The sequence below is a fragment of the Akebia trifoliata genome, chromosome 11 (assembly GCF_017979445.1).
Source record: "Akebia trifoliata isolate Shusen 1 chromosome 11, ASM1797944v1, whole genome shotgun sequence".
In the NCBI taxonomy this organism is placed as follows: Eukaryota; Viridiplantae; Streptophyta; class Magnoliopsida; order Ranunculales; family Lardizabalaceae; genus Akebia; species Akebia trifoliata.
In genome coordinates this window covers 44,597,649-44,614,068 of record NC_141385.1, presented here as the reverse complement: position 1 = coordinate 44,614,068, position 16,420 = coordinate 44,597,649, and the positions used below count along the sequence as shown (strand labels likewise).

At 34.5% G+C, this 16,420-nt stretch overlaps 1 protein-coding gene across 9 annotated transcripts; it reads left to right on the top strand.

Annotated features, from left to right (window-relative positions):
* Window positions 1-7,645: 7,645 nt before the first annotated feature.
* Window positions 7,646-15,055, top strand: LOC147391977 (glycosyltransferase BC10-like). 9 transcript variants are annotated; one of them, XM_086417317.1, is made up of 5 exons: window positions 7,656-8,069; window positions 12,428-12,563; window positions 12,792-12,833; window positions 14,217-14,276; window positions 14,592-15,055. In XM_086417317.1, exons 2-5 carry the CDS (start codon window positions 12,525-12,527, stop codon window positions 14,766-14,768), a joined length of 318 nt encoding a protein of 105 aa, XP_086273443.1. In that variant the 5' UTR covers window positions 7,656-8,069; window positions 12,428-12,524; the 3' UTR covers window positions 14,769-15,055. The 9 variants fall into 9 exon arrangements, 2 of the variants coding, with proteins under 2 accessions (XP_086273443.1, XP_086273444.1); XR_015170297.1 differs by lacking the exon at window positions 12,428-12,563 and having other exon boundaries at window positions 7,646-8,069; XR_015170296.1 differs by lacking the exon at window positions 14,217-14,276 and having other exon boundaries at window positions 7,646-8,069.
* The last annotated feature ends 1,365 nt before the right edge of the window (window positions 15,056-16,420 follow it).

The following is a 16,420-nucleotide window of genomic DNA, read 5'->3' as shown; positions in this document are numbered from 1 at the left end:
GGATGAGGATATTTATATGTCACAGCCCGATGGTTATAGAGTTGTTGGGAAAGAGAGCTTAGTGTGTAAGCTCAAGAAGTCATTATATGGCTTGAAACATGCATCAAGGCAGTGGAATCTTCGTTTTGATGCATTCATGAAAAAACAGAGATACACACGTAGTAAGTACGATCCATGTGTTTACTACAAGAAACTCAATGATACTTCTTATATTTATCTCTACTCTATGTTGATGATATGTTGATTGCTGCGAAGAATAAACATGAGATTGACTTACTGAAGTCTAAATTGAGCATGGAGTTTGAGATGAAGGATTTAGGGGCTGCCATGAAGATATTGGGGATGGAAATCCAACGTGACAAGGAGAAGGGCAGATTGTGTCTCTCACAGAGACAATATATAGAAAAGGTTGTTAACCGATTTAGGATGCATAATTCTAAGGCAGTTAGCACACCATTGGCTGTCCACTTCAAGTTATCAGGGAAGATGTCTCCTACTACAGAAGGAGAAAGAGAGTACATGTCGCAGGTACCCTATGCTAGTGCAGTAGAGAGTTTAATGTATGCTATGGTGTGTACGCGTCCAGACATTGCTCAAGCTGTTGGTGTTGTTAGTCGGTATATGAGTAACCCGGGAAAGCAGCATTGGCAAGCAGTGAAGTGGATTCTCCGTTATCTATGTGGCTCCATGGATATTGGTCTTATCTTCCAGAGAGAGAGGAAGATGCAAGTTTACGGATACGTCGATTCTGATTATGCTGGTGACTTGGATAGGATGAGGTCTACGTCAGGGTATTGTTTTACTATGTGTGGGGCTCCTATCAGTTGGAGGTCTATGTTACAGGCTACAGTTGCTTTGTCTACGACAGAGGCTGAGTACATGGCAGTGACTGAGGCAGTAAAGGAAGCTGTTTGGCTTCAGGGCTTGATTGGTGACTTGGGCATTTCACAAGAAGTTGTGTCTGTCAGTTGTGACAATCAGAGTGCTATTCATCTAGCCAAGAATCAAGTGTATCATGCCAGAACGAAGCATATTAATGTGAGGTATCATTACATTCGTGATATCATTGAGGATGGTGAGGTATTACTAGAAAAAATCGACACCAAGGACAATCCAGCGGACATGTTGACCAAAATTGTATCTGGGATCAAATTCTCTCATTGCTTGAACTTGATTCGTGTTTCTCATTGTTGATGACCCCATAAGGGGTATTGGGTCTTTCGGGACATAGTGACCTTGTATGGTCTTGTTTTGACTCCTAGTGTGAAGTATAGTTGCCTCGGTGGAGGATGTGGTTCTTTGGAACATGGTGGTAATGGTATTGGTGATTGGTAACAGCTTGTAATTCTTTGTCAAAAGGTGGAGATTGTTGAGTTTGACTTGAATTATGAAACAGGGGAAAGATTGGTGTTGGAAGAGTCCAACAACAACACAACTCTTTCTCCCTTATCTCTCTCTCTCTCTCTTATCTTTACATGAGAAAAAACGTGGGTGCCTATCCTGCCGAGATATCAGGAGAAGTAACGGGTTGCTGTTTTTTTTGGTAGAGATAGATTAATAAAAAATAAAAAAAACAAAAACAGAGTTTTTTTTTTTTTTTGGGGGGGGGGGGGGGCTGCTAGAGAACACAGAAACGTTGGTTTTCTAAGTTGTAACCTTCTACTTTGCTTTCTATAATAAAATAGACCGTTGCCGCCCCGTGGACGTAGGCATAGCCGAACCACGTAAATCATTGTGTTGTGTGCTTGTGTGTGATTGTTATCTTGCATACCGTGTGTGATTCTTAAGCAGGTATTCAGACCTAGATCGAAGGGCTGTGCGGCGTTGATTGTTTCATATAAAATCGTCATCGCCGATTGTATTTTGTTGGGTTCAAAAACCCAACACAACACAAAAAATGCAAAAGACAATAAACACAATGCATATTTTATCTCTGTATTTTTTTTTTCCTTTTTGTTTGCTTGTGATGCTTTGCAATATTGCTTGTTTTATTTGTTATTTGAAAACAGTAAATTAGGATACTCTGTTATCATCATCATCCATGCCTTGCACCAAAACAGTAAATTAGTTTACTGTATTTCTTCTTCTTTTTCTTTTATAAGTATTGTATTATTTCTTTTGTTAAAGCTATTTTATGATAATGTAGTTAATTAGTTTATCTAAAATAAAACACAAAGGTCATTTTAAAGGGTTTCCTTAGTCAGAATGTAACATTTGAACTCTTACATTCTCTTACCAAGGGTCCTTGAGCTCAAATGGATCAACACAACACTAACACTCTCCTTACTAACCTAGTTTATCTTAAATAAAACACAAGGGTCTTTTTAAGGGGACTATTGTTAGGCATTCTGGCTACGCCACTTTGAATGCAAGAAATGACTTGACATTCTAAAACACTTGAAGGATGCACTGTGGCAAGAGATCCAAGTAAATATAAATTAATATGTTTGTCATTTTTCGAATAATATGTTTTTACATATTTTTTTAAATTGTTTATTTTTGTATAATAAGATCGAAATTGATGATTCAAAGAAGAAGTAGGTGATGCAACGTATGTTGACAAGGTACACAGATTAGAAGAATAACATAAAGAAGATTTACCGAAAATATGAGACAAATGGGACCAGAGCGGCATGGTAGAGTATGTACCTAAGGCCTAGGCCCGATGTCGAGTTCAGTCTTTACATATGCTTCTAATTCATTTTGTAGTGGTACTTATGTTGAGATGTAGTAGCAGTTGAATGAGATGCAAAACACGCTAGTAGAACGTAGTCGACAACATGAGGAGATGATTGTTGAGTTGCAAAACACGCAAATGGAACGCGATCGACAACATGAAAGGACTGAGCTACAAATGAACATGGAGATGCAGTTGCAGATGCACATACAAATGCATAGAGAGATCCATAACCAGGTGTAGAGCCAAGTCCAAGAGCATATAGCCCTATACTTCCGCATCATGTTTCCTAATGGTCATCCTCCCAATCAAGGACTTTGAAAGTCATCTAGATACATTTAATTTCTCCACCTTAGACTTGTTTACCTACTCGTTTTTTAATCAATAATTATTTTTGTTGTAACAACCCCCTTTTTTACTTCGCCAATGTAAAATTAAATATTTTATATTGCCGGTCTCAAGCCCGGATAAAGGAGGAGGGAAAAGGTAAGTATTGTTTATTTCTAAATAAGGTAATTTTATTTTAAAATGACATGTTTCTATTTTATCATTCATATAAGTTACTGTGCATGCATGATTCTTATGGCTAAAATAAATAGAAGCATGTTGTAGTAGATTTGATTGCAAATTAAGAGAAATTTAATCTTTGTTTGGGCTTGTTTATGATTTTTATTTTGCTTAATTTGATTTATGATAAATGAGTATAAGCATAAGTTAGATCTACTCATTTTGTAGATGGCTCACTTGACATAGTACCCGCTTGTCACAATGTGAAAAAAACCCAAATTTGACACCCTTGGGCCGTCAAATTTCATAAAATTCAACAGACCAAGAAGTCGAATTGGAGTCGAATTTTTCATAGTCAAATTTTGTTTTTCGACGAGTCGAATATGTCAAATTAATGAAGGATGAGAGAAATTCGACAGTTCTTAGTCGTCAAATCTGGGAACATCAAGAATTTCGACGATCCTAGATCGTCAAAATTCAGTTTCTAAAATTCGTGGGCCTTAACCCGTCAATTTTTTCTGTAGAATTGATACTTTTGTTTGATTGTGAAGTTCAACCCTTTTGACAATCAGACGATCACAATGCATTTCTTCATAATTTCATAATTGAAAATGTTTATACGAGTCAACAAATTTGTATTAGTCATTTCTTACCAGGTTTCTTGGTCTCGGCAATGTCCAAGGGCATGGTTTTAGAGACTTAGCATGTTAATTATTGACTTTAACCAATCTTTGGCATACTGATTATGACCTCCCTTAAAAAATGGATGAGGTCTTGAGTTCAAACCCATCTTTTGCCGCACATTGATTTATCATATCTAGCTTAGTATGTGTGATTGTTGGTGGCAGAGCATAAGTACAGGTTCCCACCAAAGAGACTTTAGTACCAATTTACTACTAATCGTTTAAAATGGTACAATCGAAGTTAGTTTTGACAAACAGCTTGATTGTAAATGGTGAGTTTTCTTTTTTAATGTATATTTCACAAAGGACAAACATCATGTGGGCCCCACCCTTAACATCTCTCCTCAACCGTTCAACATGCCCGTCAAACTATGTCCACCAATTTCTATATTCTGCCACGTGTAAAAAAATAATGCACGTAAAGCACACACGTGTTGCTGCTTTCTATCTAGGTAAGTGAGGTGAAGGGCTCACACCCACGTCGACAATGGGCCCATCCTTGGATTTATTTGATGGGTAAACCAGAGAGTGCATGAGCGATTGGGTGGGCCTGAACGCGTTAAAGTAATCTGACACATGTTTCCCAACTCTTCTAGAGAAACACGTGCAGTATTTCTTTACAATTTTCCAAAAATGTGCTCAATTTCATATGTGGCCAAGATCTCTTTGTTAGTTGGAGGAAGAATTTGCACGAATTAGATTTTTTATTATTTAAGAACGTATCATGAGAGGAATTTTTTTAGTAAGCTATAGAATGTATTATCAAATATCCAATATAATTCCACAAGATCTATTTTCGTTCTAATAACAGATTCTAGCCAATTGAAATGATCTTTTAATCAATCCAGTGACTATTTTGATTCCATTAGTAATGAAAATTTGGAATATCACGCATAGATAAATTAAAGAGGGATTTAACAACTAATTAACAAAATCAACTTGGGACTTACCTAAAAGATATACGACGTATCCTGAGATGGGTTTTATCTTCATAGTTGGATTTCATGTTTTAATAGTTAAGATTTCGTGTTTTTCATGAATTATCAATCCCAATGGTGGCACCTCGTAGGGATGAGTAACCACCCCCCACTAAACTTTAAAGATGAAAAAAATTCAATGATCTATGCTCCCCTGTTTTGATTGATAGAGATAGCCCATGTGTTTTTCAACTATATGCATCCCTTTGCAGAGCGAAGCCATGTAGGGACCGGAGTAGTTTAGACCCCCCCCCCCCCCCCCCCCCTACACACACACACACACACACACACACACACACACACACACATTTTGATCTATATTAGAGATACCCCTGTGCTTTTCAAACCAAGAACATCCTTGGGAATGCGACTTTGAACCTACCAAATGCCAAAAATTTGAGAAACCCTCCTTTGCAACTGTGGCACTTTTATGTTTGCAAAATAAAGATACGTCCTTCAATGTTTTTGTGAATATTTGATATACATTCTTATTTTCTTCAAGTTGATGACATGTCTCTTGACTTTGTTGTTTTCCTATAGATTGATGAAGATAACTTTGATGCCCTCATCGTCATCATCATCATAATCATTACTATCACAACAATCATCACTACCATCAACAACATCATATCACAACTATCATCACCACCTTCATTATTTTCATCATATCATAGAGGTTAAGTAGGACTGGTTTAGGGAAGAAAAATAATTGTTTTAAGGTATTTTCTTCTTTCGTTGATAAGTGAAGACCAAATTCAAGGCATATCTCACCAACATAAAAATAGAGGTTATCTATAAATTTTACCAAAATGTGGAGTGAACATGTGGTTGTTGAAATTTGAAAGTCGTGAAGCGGTGATTCTAGTATCACATGAAACATGTGATTTCGAGAGTGTGGTATTACTGAAATAGCCACAATAAGAGGTGTTAGATAAAAAAAAATATTTCTAATGTGATGTGTCTGTGAGGTGGCATAAATTTCATTAAATAATTTTGGGGTCTTATTTTGTATGTAATAATGTAAATGACAGCTGCACCTTATATTTTTTTAAAGCAAATGAATTTTGTGTCTTTATGTTGGTAATAATAATAATATCAGATTGGGCCCTAATATAAAAGAGTCATACACTCATGCTGGGGTGACACAGACCTGCAATTCTCACAATTCTGACATGGAGATGCGCACATAATCGTAGATGTTTCAGTCACGTGTGCATCTCCACGTCAGAATTGTGAGAATCGCAGTAAACCCTGTGTCACCTCAATGTTAATGCATTTAAAATCCCAACATGTAATCTGATGATGGGACACCATTCTCTTCTTACTGTCTGCACTAACTCTCTCTATTATCACAATCCTCATGAGTCAATAAGATGGGTGGCATTAGCAAAAGTTGGTGTGGCAATAGAAGCTCTCCTAAACAATAGAGTATTCAAATATTCATCAAAACAATTGAGAGCAAGGGAAAAAAAAGTTTTAGTAGGCATGTCAACCATTTTTTTTTCTCTTTTAGAGCTGAGGTATTTGGGCCTCTTAAAGCGCCTAACTAATACTCGGGGCACATGCAATGTGAAACACCTACGGTACCTTACCCAATCTTCTACAAATCTACAAAAATTTCCTGAATCAATGAGCAATTTTTTATAACTTGCAGACATTAGACTTTCATAAGTGTTACTGGTTAATTAAATTACCCAAAGACATAAAACTTGATTAATTTACGCCATCTTGCTTTTTGGACTACAAACATTCATTTGATACCATAGGAAATAGGAGGATTAACATATCTATGAACACTGTTAAAGTTCATTGTAGGTAAGGAGAGTGGATGTGAAATAAAAAAACTAAAGAGATTGATCAACCTTAGAGATGAATTGAATATTTTAGAGCTCCAAAATGCAGTGAATTTGAAAGAAGCAGTACATGGGATAGAGGTGATGATCATAGTCACTATCACAAAGCAAGTTTTGTAAATGAAGTACTTAGAAGGCATCAACCTCACCCCAGCCTCACAGTGTTAAATATCAAGGGCTACAATGGTGGAAGATTTCTGAAATGGACAGGGGATCCATCATTTTTTAAAATTAAAATAAATATTATATGTAAAATATTGCATCCGATCAATGATTATCTTTTTTTTTTCTTTAAGTTCTTCATAAGTTTTTTTGACCAATGAATTATTGAAATCATTGACCTTCACTTCATCATGTCACTAAAAATAAATAATTCATCTATATTAATGAATTTACTTATCACTTATAAATAAATAATACAATTTAAATTGTATTCAATCATATCCAACATTATTTACTAAGTTAAACATCTAAAAAATATTCATCCATTGCTTTTCTTTATATACGTAGTAAGTCATTTCATAACAAGATCACAAGAACAATAAGGAGATGCCTAATATGCCATCAACACTATAAGTACATCATAATTTATCAAATAAAATTTATCTCAAAAGTATAGTGCGATGTATAAAAAATATACATCAATGTATTTGAAAATATCATATCAATAAGAACAAAAAATATCATTATAAATTCTATCATAATCAACATATAATACATTAGTTATTATATTCGTTGTCATCTCTATGGTTAGTTTAGCATCACACAGAGCTCTGAAAATTCAGGAGTCTATATCAACTTAAAAGCTTGGCTTGTGACTCTATTTGGCTAATTGGATGAGTTATTAATTTTTTTTAAATTAAAATGTGTAATAAATTTAAAATAATAGTTTCTTTAAAAACGATCTAATAAAAACATAGACAATCGTGTCGGTTTTCAGCTCACAGCATGAACCCTAATATTGAGTTAAAAACGACTGCTATAAGTAGTCGTTTTTAGCCGACATATTTCTACCATCGCCCCCAATAAAAATGACCCAATTTTTAACTGGGTTTTGTGTCAATTTTAACTACAAATCGGGACTGCCCTACGATGATGTCGTTTGGGTCAGCTGTCTTTGTTCCCCACGTCCACGATTTACCTTCTCTCTCGCTCTCATGTCTCTCGCATCAGCTCTCTGTCTCGCCCTCTCTCTCAGACGAAATTATATTTCTTCCCTCTAGGGTTTTGATCTATCTAAGACGCAATCAGATTTTGACCCTCCAGGGTTTCGATGTCTCTTAGACGGCATTGGATTTCAACTTTCTAGGGTTTTGATTTCTCTCTCAGATTGAAAATCGAGTTTTTGCTAGGGTTTTCCTCACCCATTAAGGTATGATTTCTTCAACTTTTCCCCCCAAACCTTATAAAATTTTGATATTGTGGAGTTCTAGGGTTTTACAGATTTTTAAGTTCAGTTATTTCTTCTTTTGCATTGATCAAATCAATTTTTCTTTGCTTCTGCCGAAATCTCTCAATCGAATCCTTTAAAGTTCTTTTGATTGCAGAATTAATGTTTTGGTTCTGATGTATGATTGCTTAGAAAAAACAAATTCCTTTTTTTTATTTTTAAAATTTTCTTTGATGGAAATTCTTCTTTCAGAACCATTCTTTTTTGTTTTATAGCAACATATAAAATATTTTAATGAGTTTTTCACAATTGTTTTTTGAATTATTTGGTGACGATTCTGGAAAGAGTTCCTAGTGTAGATAATTATTCAGAGACTAAAATCTTGCTAAAAATGAGGTTTTCCTGAAATGGGAAATTTCGAGAATTTATTTAGTTGGGCCACCCTTAATGATTTTTTGTTGTGATCTACTAATCAGAGCAAGTTACAGCTCCACATTGATAGGTTTGAGAGAAATTTATGGGATGGATGGAGGGATGGCAATATTACCACTTGGTGGAATATCAAATCAAGTGATATGGGAAGTTTTGGGGCTTTTGAAATGCTCAAGGAGATGAATTTGATCCTATTGTAAATTACTCATAATGAAGAAGAATCTCTACTTGGGTCTACTTCTTTTGGTTTGCAAGATTTTGTATGGTGTGGAATCTATTTCATTGAACACCTAATGATTCAGAGTTAATGGTAAGGAAATCTTGCAATGGAAGGGAAACAAAGATAGTGGTGGAGATGGAGATGGATTCAGAGATTAATAGGAGAGTTTTGATGATGCAAAAGAAGTATATAAGTTATGAGACACTGAAGAAAGATGTGGTTCCTTCTAATCCTGGTGCAAGGAACATCAAGTCTTAAGTACAAAATCCCTTTAGTGAAGGATATATAAATGAAAAAGGTGAGATCCTCATTACTTTAATGTGATGTCTTAAGTTATTTTAATATATACAATTGAATTTGCCTATTTAACTTCGTTTTTGTGGCTTGTATTTGTAAGTCTGTATCAATTTTCTCATAAAATGGTTGAGTATTTCGAAGATATTACTAGATCAGCCATAAATGTTATTCATTGTAACAAAGTCTGGATTGGGTAATTATTTGGTGGGGGTTCAACTTTGTTACTTCAAACAAATTTCTGAAAGTTTCATCGAGAATTTGGAGAATATAAAACTGATTTCTTTAGTTCATGATCTTGTCAATATCAAGGATGGCGTTTTTTGTCAATATGGTGGCTCTGCTACCTTTGAATATTTTTATGCTTAGTTTCCTGATATCACTTCTTACTTTGGTAACTAATTTCATAGGCTTACAACTCACCTTATGATGACCCTAACCTTCGTCCTGAAGAAAAGAAGCTTATTTCTAGTAATAGTGATTATTTGATAGTCGCCAATTAAAATGAGACATTTATTGGATTGGGTCGAACATAAATAGATTCAATCAAGAATTCAATTCACATCTTCTAAACACTAGCTAGCTCACGAAAACCAACCAACTAAAATAGTAGTCACCTAGCCATGAACGAGCGATCATGGCTGTCCAGGAATTGACTATGTTCCGTTAGGATTAGGGATGCCAAAGCGTGGGGCCAGGGAAACCTATTGCATTCTTGCCCAAATGTGGCTATTGGCTCATTCCAATGATCATAATATAGGTAGGCCCATTCACTTGACTTTTAGTCCGACTTTTCGACCAGCCCTTGATCCTAACGTTTTCTTCGCTGGTTCATTCATTCGATTTTCAAGGTGTTATTCTAAAGTCAGAGGCAAGCCTACGCTCATGCAAAGCTTTAAAGTAGAAGGGGATCCCCCATCCGATCAATTGCTTTTAGATCGACCCATTCAATCAATAGGGGTGTAAATTAGTTTCCTTCCTTCACCTGGTAAACTAGGAGATGAAAGATCAGTGTAAGCGAGTCAATTCAATTGAGCGTCAATATCAATTAAAGAGAGGATCAACTGAATAAACGCCACAATCAAATTAAGAATCAAATTTTCCTAGAGCTAAAGAGCTAGAACAAAAGATAGATTACAGTGCTTTCCCGAGTTCCTGATCCGCTTTCAATGAGTATTGGCCCTCTTGGATTTTTTTTTTTTACAAACAAAATGGCAATCCACTTAATGGATATTAGGTCCTGCCCTATCAAGTGCACGACTTTGGTTAGTGCTACCTGCAGCGACATCCATTGCCCACTCTCAAAAAGGACAAGATGTATGTAGACAGTTAGGAATTTAAGACCAGCCTAGCTCCGCGAGAAGGCTGTTGCACTATGCAGGCCCTATGGGATACCTCAACCTGACCCCGAGAACTCAGTAGGCTCGTTGCTAATAGAGACTAGGAACAACAATGCTGTGGTGGAACATGTGGTTTAATTTGATACAACGTGCAAAACCTTACAAGCCCTTGACATATGAACAAAAAAATCTGTCCTTAATGGGATGATAAGAAAACAACACCAAAGGAGTCTCTCGGATGTCTCCTTCTGATTCAGCCGATTGGGGACACATCAGGGATAGGTGGAAGCGGAGGCAACTTCAGGATCAGAGGTGTGGGATCCCCACCCATAACGAGCTAAATGCCCCACCCTTCCACATTCATAACAGTTACCGGATCTCCTCTGCTAACCTTTTTCTTATCTCGAATGCTGACTTTCTAAACCCGGTGTTACAAGGGCTTGACTTTCTGGCTTGACTCCTCTCTTGATTTCGTGGTAGAGTCAACTCCTTATTCCATGCATGAACAATGCCCTTCTGCTTCTGCAATCGGGAATAGGTCTGAGGTCAATTGTACAATAATCGGTTTAAACTGCTTGGTCAATGCTCATCCCTTGTTCATAGAAATTGTCTTAAACTTAATTCCATGTATGAGTGGTATACTTTTTTAAATTATTTTTAGTTCATGTTAAGTATACAATATAGAAAGAACGCATTTCAGTACACTAATCTACATTAAAATCATATAAACAATATAAAACTATAAATAAATAAAAAACAATATACAAATAATATAAGATACTTTGATATGAATACATATAAAAACATTGGTAAGGAAAATGGGGATACTCCTCATTTCCAAAAACCTAGGACACAAATATGGACTGGTATTTCATTTAATATCTTAACACATGCATTATTTATTTTATCTTTTTTTAGCTTATAATTTTCCTGCTTTTAAATAATTCCTATGTAATGAAACTAGTGTTCTTGTAAAGATTTTTTACAATTGGATGTGTTATAATATACTATTTATGCTTTTTTGTTAGAAATCAAATATACTATTTGTTAGGCACTAAGAAAATAATACAATAGGAATTGCATAATCGTACCTAGAAACATCCATGCATTATCCAATATCGGTATCATATTGAAGTATCTAGGTTTTGTACCAAATAATAGCTGAAAACAAAATCTTATAATAAGTTTAAAAAAAAAAAGATTTTTTTGTAAATTGTGTTGCCATGTGTGTGACACATGGGTGGGACATGGTTTCTGTCACATATTCTTTAAAAATGGTGCATCCTAGCTAAGAACATATTTCTGTTATTTGTGATCCCTTGCATAATTTGATTGAATCACTGTTGAATCATGAAAGTTAGTCATCTAAAAATTCCTGTGGACTTTGTTGAGTGGGGTTGCTTCTAAACCTACCTAGATGTCAACTCATTGACTTTGGATGTCTAACAACTATCTTAACTTGCTGAGTCACAAGTCAACTGACTTGGGAGTATTGGGTGCTTCGAATAAGATGGGGGAAAACCTCTGTTTTTTTTTTTTCGTGTCGTAAGCAGGGAGTAATGAATGCGAAATGTCGGCTCATTTTTTTTTATCTCCAAGAAGCCTTATTTTCAGATTATGCTTTCAGAGAAAAAACATGACTTCTACTTGTCCATGTTTCTGAACAACCCCTTGGTTTTCGATTGTGCACACACACACATAGTAGAGACTGAGGTCCTCATTTGGGCTTCATGGTCTAGATTGGATTTAAATTTATTATATTTTTTTTTGTTCAAAAAATAAACTGTTTTTTGGGGCCAAATCTAGACTTTAAAAATGGATGGCCACTGAAATCCCAGATTTAAAAATTTAAATCTTATGGTCAAAAAATGTCTTTTTTTTTTTTTTTAATTTTATTTATTTTGGAGTTAATAAAAATTTTATGCTCTATATCTATGTGGCACTAGATCATGTTTTTCTTTGGGTCCATATTCAATTCAGTTTATGAAGGTTTTCTTACTGGAGCATTGATTGCTATTATAATGTTGGTCTTGCATTTGATTTTTTGATTTCAGTGGATTACATTAGTTCAAAAACATGTAGAGGTGATCGTGAATGATATGATATTATCCTTCCGGTCTTCAAGAGATATTGCAAGGAATGCAATGATGCATGAAATTCATTTCCTTACCGTATTTCAATGTATCGAAGGTTCAGATTTTCTCCCTCTTTCCATGCCTCTTGTTTATGTAGAAGGATGTTACATCAAGATCTTGAATTTTTTTCATAGTATCATTTGAACTTGCATCATCAGAGCACAAGTGCTTTTGCATACGTAGTGCGCTCCACCATGGAAATGTTTTTCAGAGTATGGCAGGCATTCAATTCCATTATATTGAACTGTTCTAATTATCTTCTTTTAATGCTTTCATTCTGCAGCAGCGACCTCCAATTGACCTTAGTAAGGGAAAGCAGAATCTTGTGAGTGATCTCTCCTCAACTGATATACCACATTTAATATCCTCATCTTGGGATACTGTGACTAATAAAATTATCATTGAGATTACTTTTGTAATTAGATCTATCTTTTCTGGAGAAGATTAGTTTCAAGGTTTAGTGTTTTCTGAATATCTGGTGTTAAGGTGTAAAATCTTATTTTGAGGCAATGTCTTGAGAGGAAAAATATGACTACTTGGATGAAATGTATTAGTGTTGATCAAGTATTACAATCCAGATTAAGAGGGTAGAGAGAGAATGATTGTAGATTTTTTGTGAGGAAATGAAATTTAGGGTCTTTGGGGTTTATAGAAAAGATTAGGTCAAATGGCCTCAAATACACTTTCAACTGTCATAAAACAGTAAAAAACTATATTGAGGTCATTTTACCTCATCGTTGTCAAATGACCTAAAATACCTTTTCAATTGTCAAAAAAAGTCTAAAACTAAGGCTATTTGACAAAAAAAGATTTTTTCTTTTCAATTCTAACCGCGATGGACTTTTTTTGGCACTGGGGTGGAAAATATATTGAAAACTGTAAATATATTGCAATGAAATTGAGCAGATTGAGGTACATAATTAACATCCTATCTTCACAATAATAATATTTAAAAAAAAGAAAAGAAAAACAAAGATGGAGAGCAGGTGCAAATCTGGCAAGTAATTTGTTCTGAAAAGTACCATTACACCAAAATTAGATTATTTTCCTTCTGGCTTTGTTGTATATCCTTTCAGTTGTGAGGAATACTCATGTCAAGATCATAGAATTTGGCAGCTCTCATTTTTTTTTTGGTTAGATAAATGCCTGATTTATATTAAATAAATAGAGAATGAACCAAACAGACACAAACACAGTAGGGTAGATTGAAAAAATATATTGATGTGATGGTTATGTTTTGTTGCTTAAGGTCAAGCAGTTCATTTATTTTTTTGATAGGTATAGGATTAGTGTTTAGCAAATGAAATTGGATTTGAGAGGGTTTGAACCTAGGACATGGGAACAACACTCCACTCCACACACCTTACCACTTAGCACTTCGAATCAGTCAGTTCATTTAGAAGGTCAATTTTGAAGGATCTATTGACTGGTTGGCCTACTACTTAGATGTGTTTTGGTCTCTCTGACATAGAGAGGACTCGAGGGCTTATTTCCTTCCTTTTTATTAGTGATTCTAGTATTTCTTTCTAATTATATAGATAATGGATTAGGTTCACCTTGTGCACAGTTAGGACGATACAATGCAGACCGACTCGAGAGAGATTCTTTGTCCATGATTTACTAGATGCTGTATTTGCTCTTAAAAATGGTTCCTACCCTTCTAATGTAAATGATCCTTGTCCTGATAGTATCTGAATATCAAATGCAGAAACTTAAAAAGCAGCACAACTGTATTCTAGACGAACGTTATGTGCAGATGCTATTTGCAGTAATCAGTAATTTCTTGAATTTTCTTTTTCTTTTTAAATTCATTATTTATTAAGCTTATTATTATTATTATTATTATGTTAAAGTAAGGTGTTTTGTTGCCATCATTGATAATAAATTACCTTGTATGCTTGGAACAACTTAAAGTTTACTCTCTTGTTCATCCCACTTATTTCTATTATGTGCAGACACTATATGCGTTTTAATACCCCTTTTTTTTTTCTTCCTGAACTTAATTTTGAGGTTGCTTGATCTACACCTCTGGCTTCTTGGATTGTTCTTTAATACTTCAATTTTCTGTTATACAATCTGGCAGGACATGAACCATGTATACTATGAGACCGAGTATCGGACTGAGTGGTGTCCGTCTGATTCAACCTTTGTCTCTTGTTTCCTGTTTGCAAGGAAGTTCTCGAGGGTTGCTGCGATGTGCCTTTTAGGTGAGGGAGTGGTGGGTACCTCCAACGCTGCTGTTTTATTAAACACAACCTGACCTTCTTTTCTATTATACTTTTCTTCATCTTTTAACATGCCCGCAGACCTTTTTTTATCTGACTTGGGCAAAAATAAATATAATACAAAGCATCAAGAGAGCCGTCTGTCATAGATTTATAGGAGTGTAACATGATGTACCACACAACAAATCTTGACAATACACATAAAAAATATTGTAAGGTAACAGTAGCTAAATTTACACAACATATAAGATGAAAGGCAGATTCAAGTTTTGGTTTCGAACTGGTTCCCTAATTTTATAGGTGCACAGGATGCAACTTGTTACCAGGTGCCCCTTAATTGTGCCATCATCATTCTCTTCTAATTAATTCTATTGTGTTCATATGTTCATATTTTATCTTACGACCTCAATATGTGTTTTGTTGTCTTTTGCTTTTTTAGATCTTTCAATCTGGATATTTCTTTGATTTTGTCTGACATCGTTTAGAACGTCTTTGAAAAATAGATGCCTTCGCTATTTTAATAAATATATTAATTTTTAGACCATTAATTTAAGATAAACATTTAAGAAGTTATTTTAATTGAAAAAATTACTTAATGATCCCTAGTGAAAGATTTTCTTTATAATTAGTCCCTAAGTTTTAGGGCTTCTCTTAATAGTTCATTTAGTAAAATTTTCTTTTCTTAATGGTCCTGCAACCTCATATTAGGTTATAATATTTTTGAAATATCGAAATTACCCCTTTTTCATCCTCTTCATATACTTAGGTTTTCCAATGACGATTCCAATCATTTCCGACAATTCCAATTTGATGAAAATTGATCGATGATGGTTCTTTTGGTTTGAAATCATCTACACAAGTCGTTATATTAAATTTTAAGTCAATCATTTCATGTGTTTTAGGTGGAAAAACTTGAAAAAATGAAAACAGGTGGATTTTATAGCGTTGAGTTCAACTTTTTTAAAAATAATTGTCAAGCTCACAAGTTTTAATTATTGTTGAGTTTGACAATTTTTAAAAAAAATGTCGAACTCGATGATAAAAATATTGAACTTAAATATAATTGTCTAACTTGATGTTGTAAATCCTCTCGTTTTTTTTTTCCTGAGTTTTTCCAAATGAAATATGTGGAAAGATCTACTTCAAATTTGACATAATGATTTGTGTAGATGATTTTAAACCAAAAGAACCATCCTTCATCGATTTTCACTTAAAAATGAAATAAAACAATTGAAAACCCATATTTTTTTACATACATATCAAAATTCTTGAAAATGACTTCTTCCTCTTTCTCAAATCATTTCCATCGGAATGGTATCTCTAAAACTTGATTGGGATGTTGGAAATCAAAAAATTTTGGGCAAAAATAATGAATTTGAATGATTAGAGTAGTTTTAATATTTCAATTATGAAAAATGTTTAGGGTAGGGTTCAAGCACTAAATAGAAAATAGGGATTTACTATATGGACTATTTAGCGAGCCCTTAAAAGTCAAGTAATTTTCCCATTTTAATTAAGGGGTTTCAGGATGACTAGATGCAGAACCGTCATATGTTTTCAGAAAAAAATTACTTAAAGGTCTCTCATGGAGGGATTTCTTTCTAATTAGTCCCTAAGTATTAGAACTACTCTTGATGGTCCACTTAGTAAAAAAAATCTTTTTAATCGGTTAAATTGAAATTGTCGT

What these genes read in the sequence shown, in the direction of transcription:
- LOC147391977 (XM_086417317.1), top strand. Translation starts at nt 12,525, where the DNA reads ATGAAATTCATTTCCTTACCGTATTTCAATGTATCGAAG. An exon ending in GTAAGGGAAAGCAGAATCTT is followed by an intron (nt 12,834 to 14,216) that starts GTGAGTGATCTC and finishes TATCAAATGCAG; the next exon opens with AAACTTAAAAAGCAGCACAA. An exon ending in ATGTGCAGATGCTATTTGCA is followed by an intron (nt 14,277 to 14,591) that starts GTAATCAGTAAT and finishes ACAATCTGGCAG; the next exon opens with GACATGAACCATGTATACTA.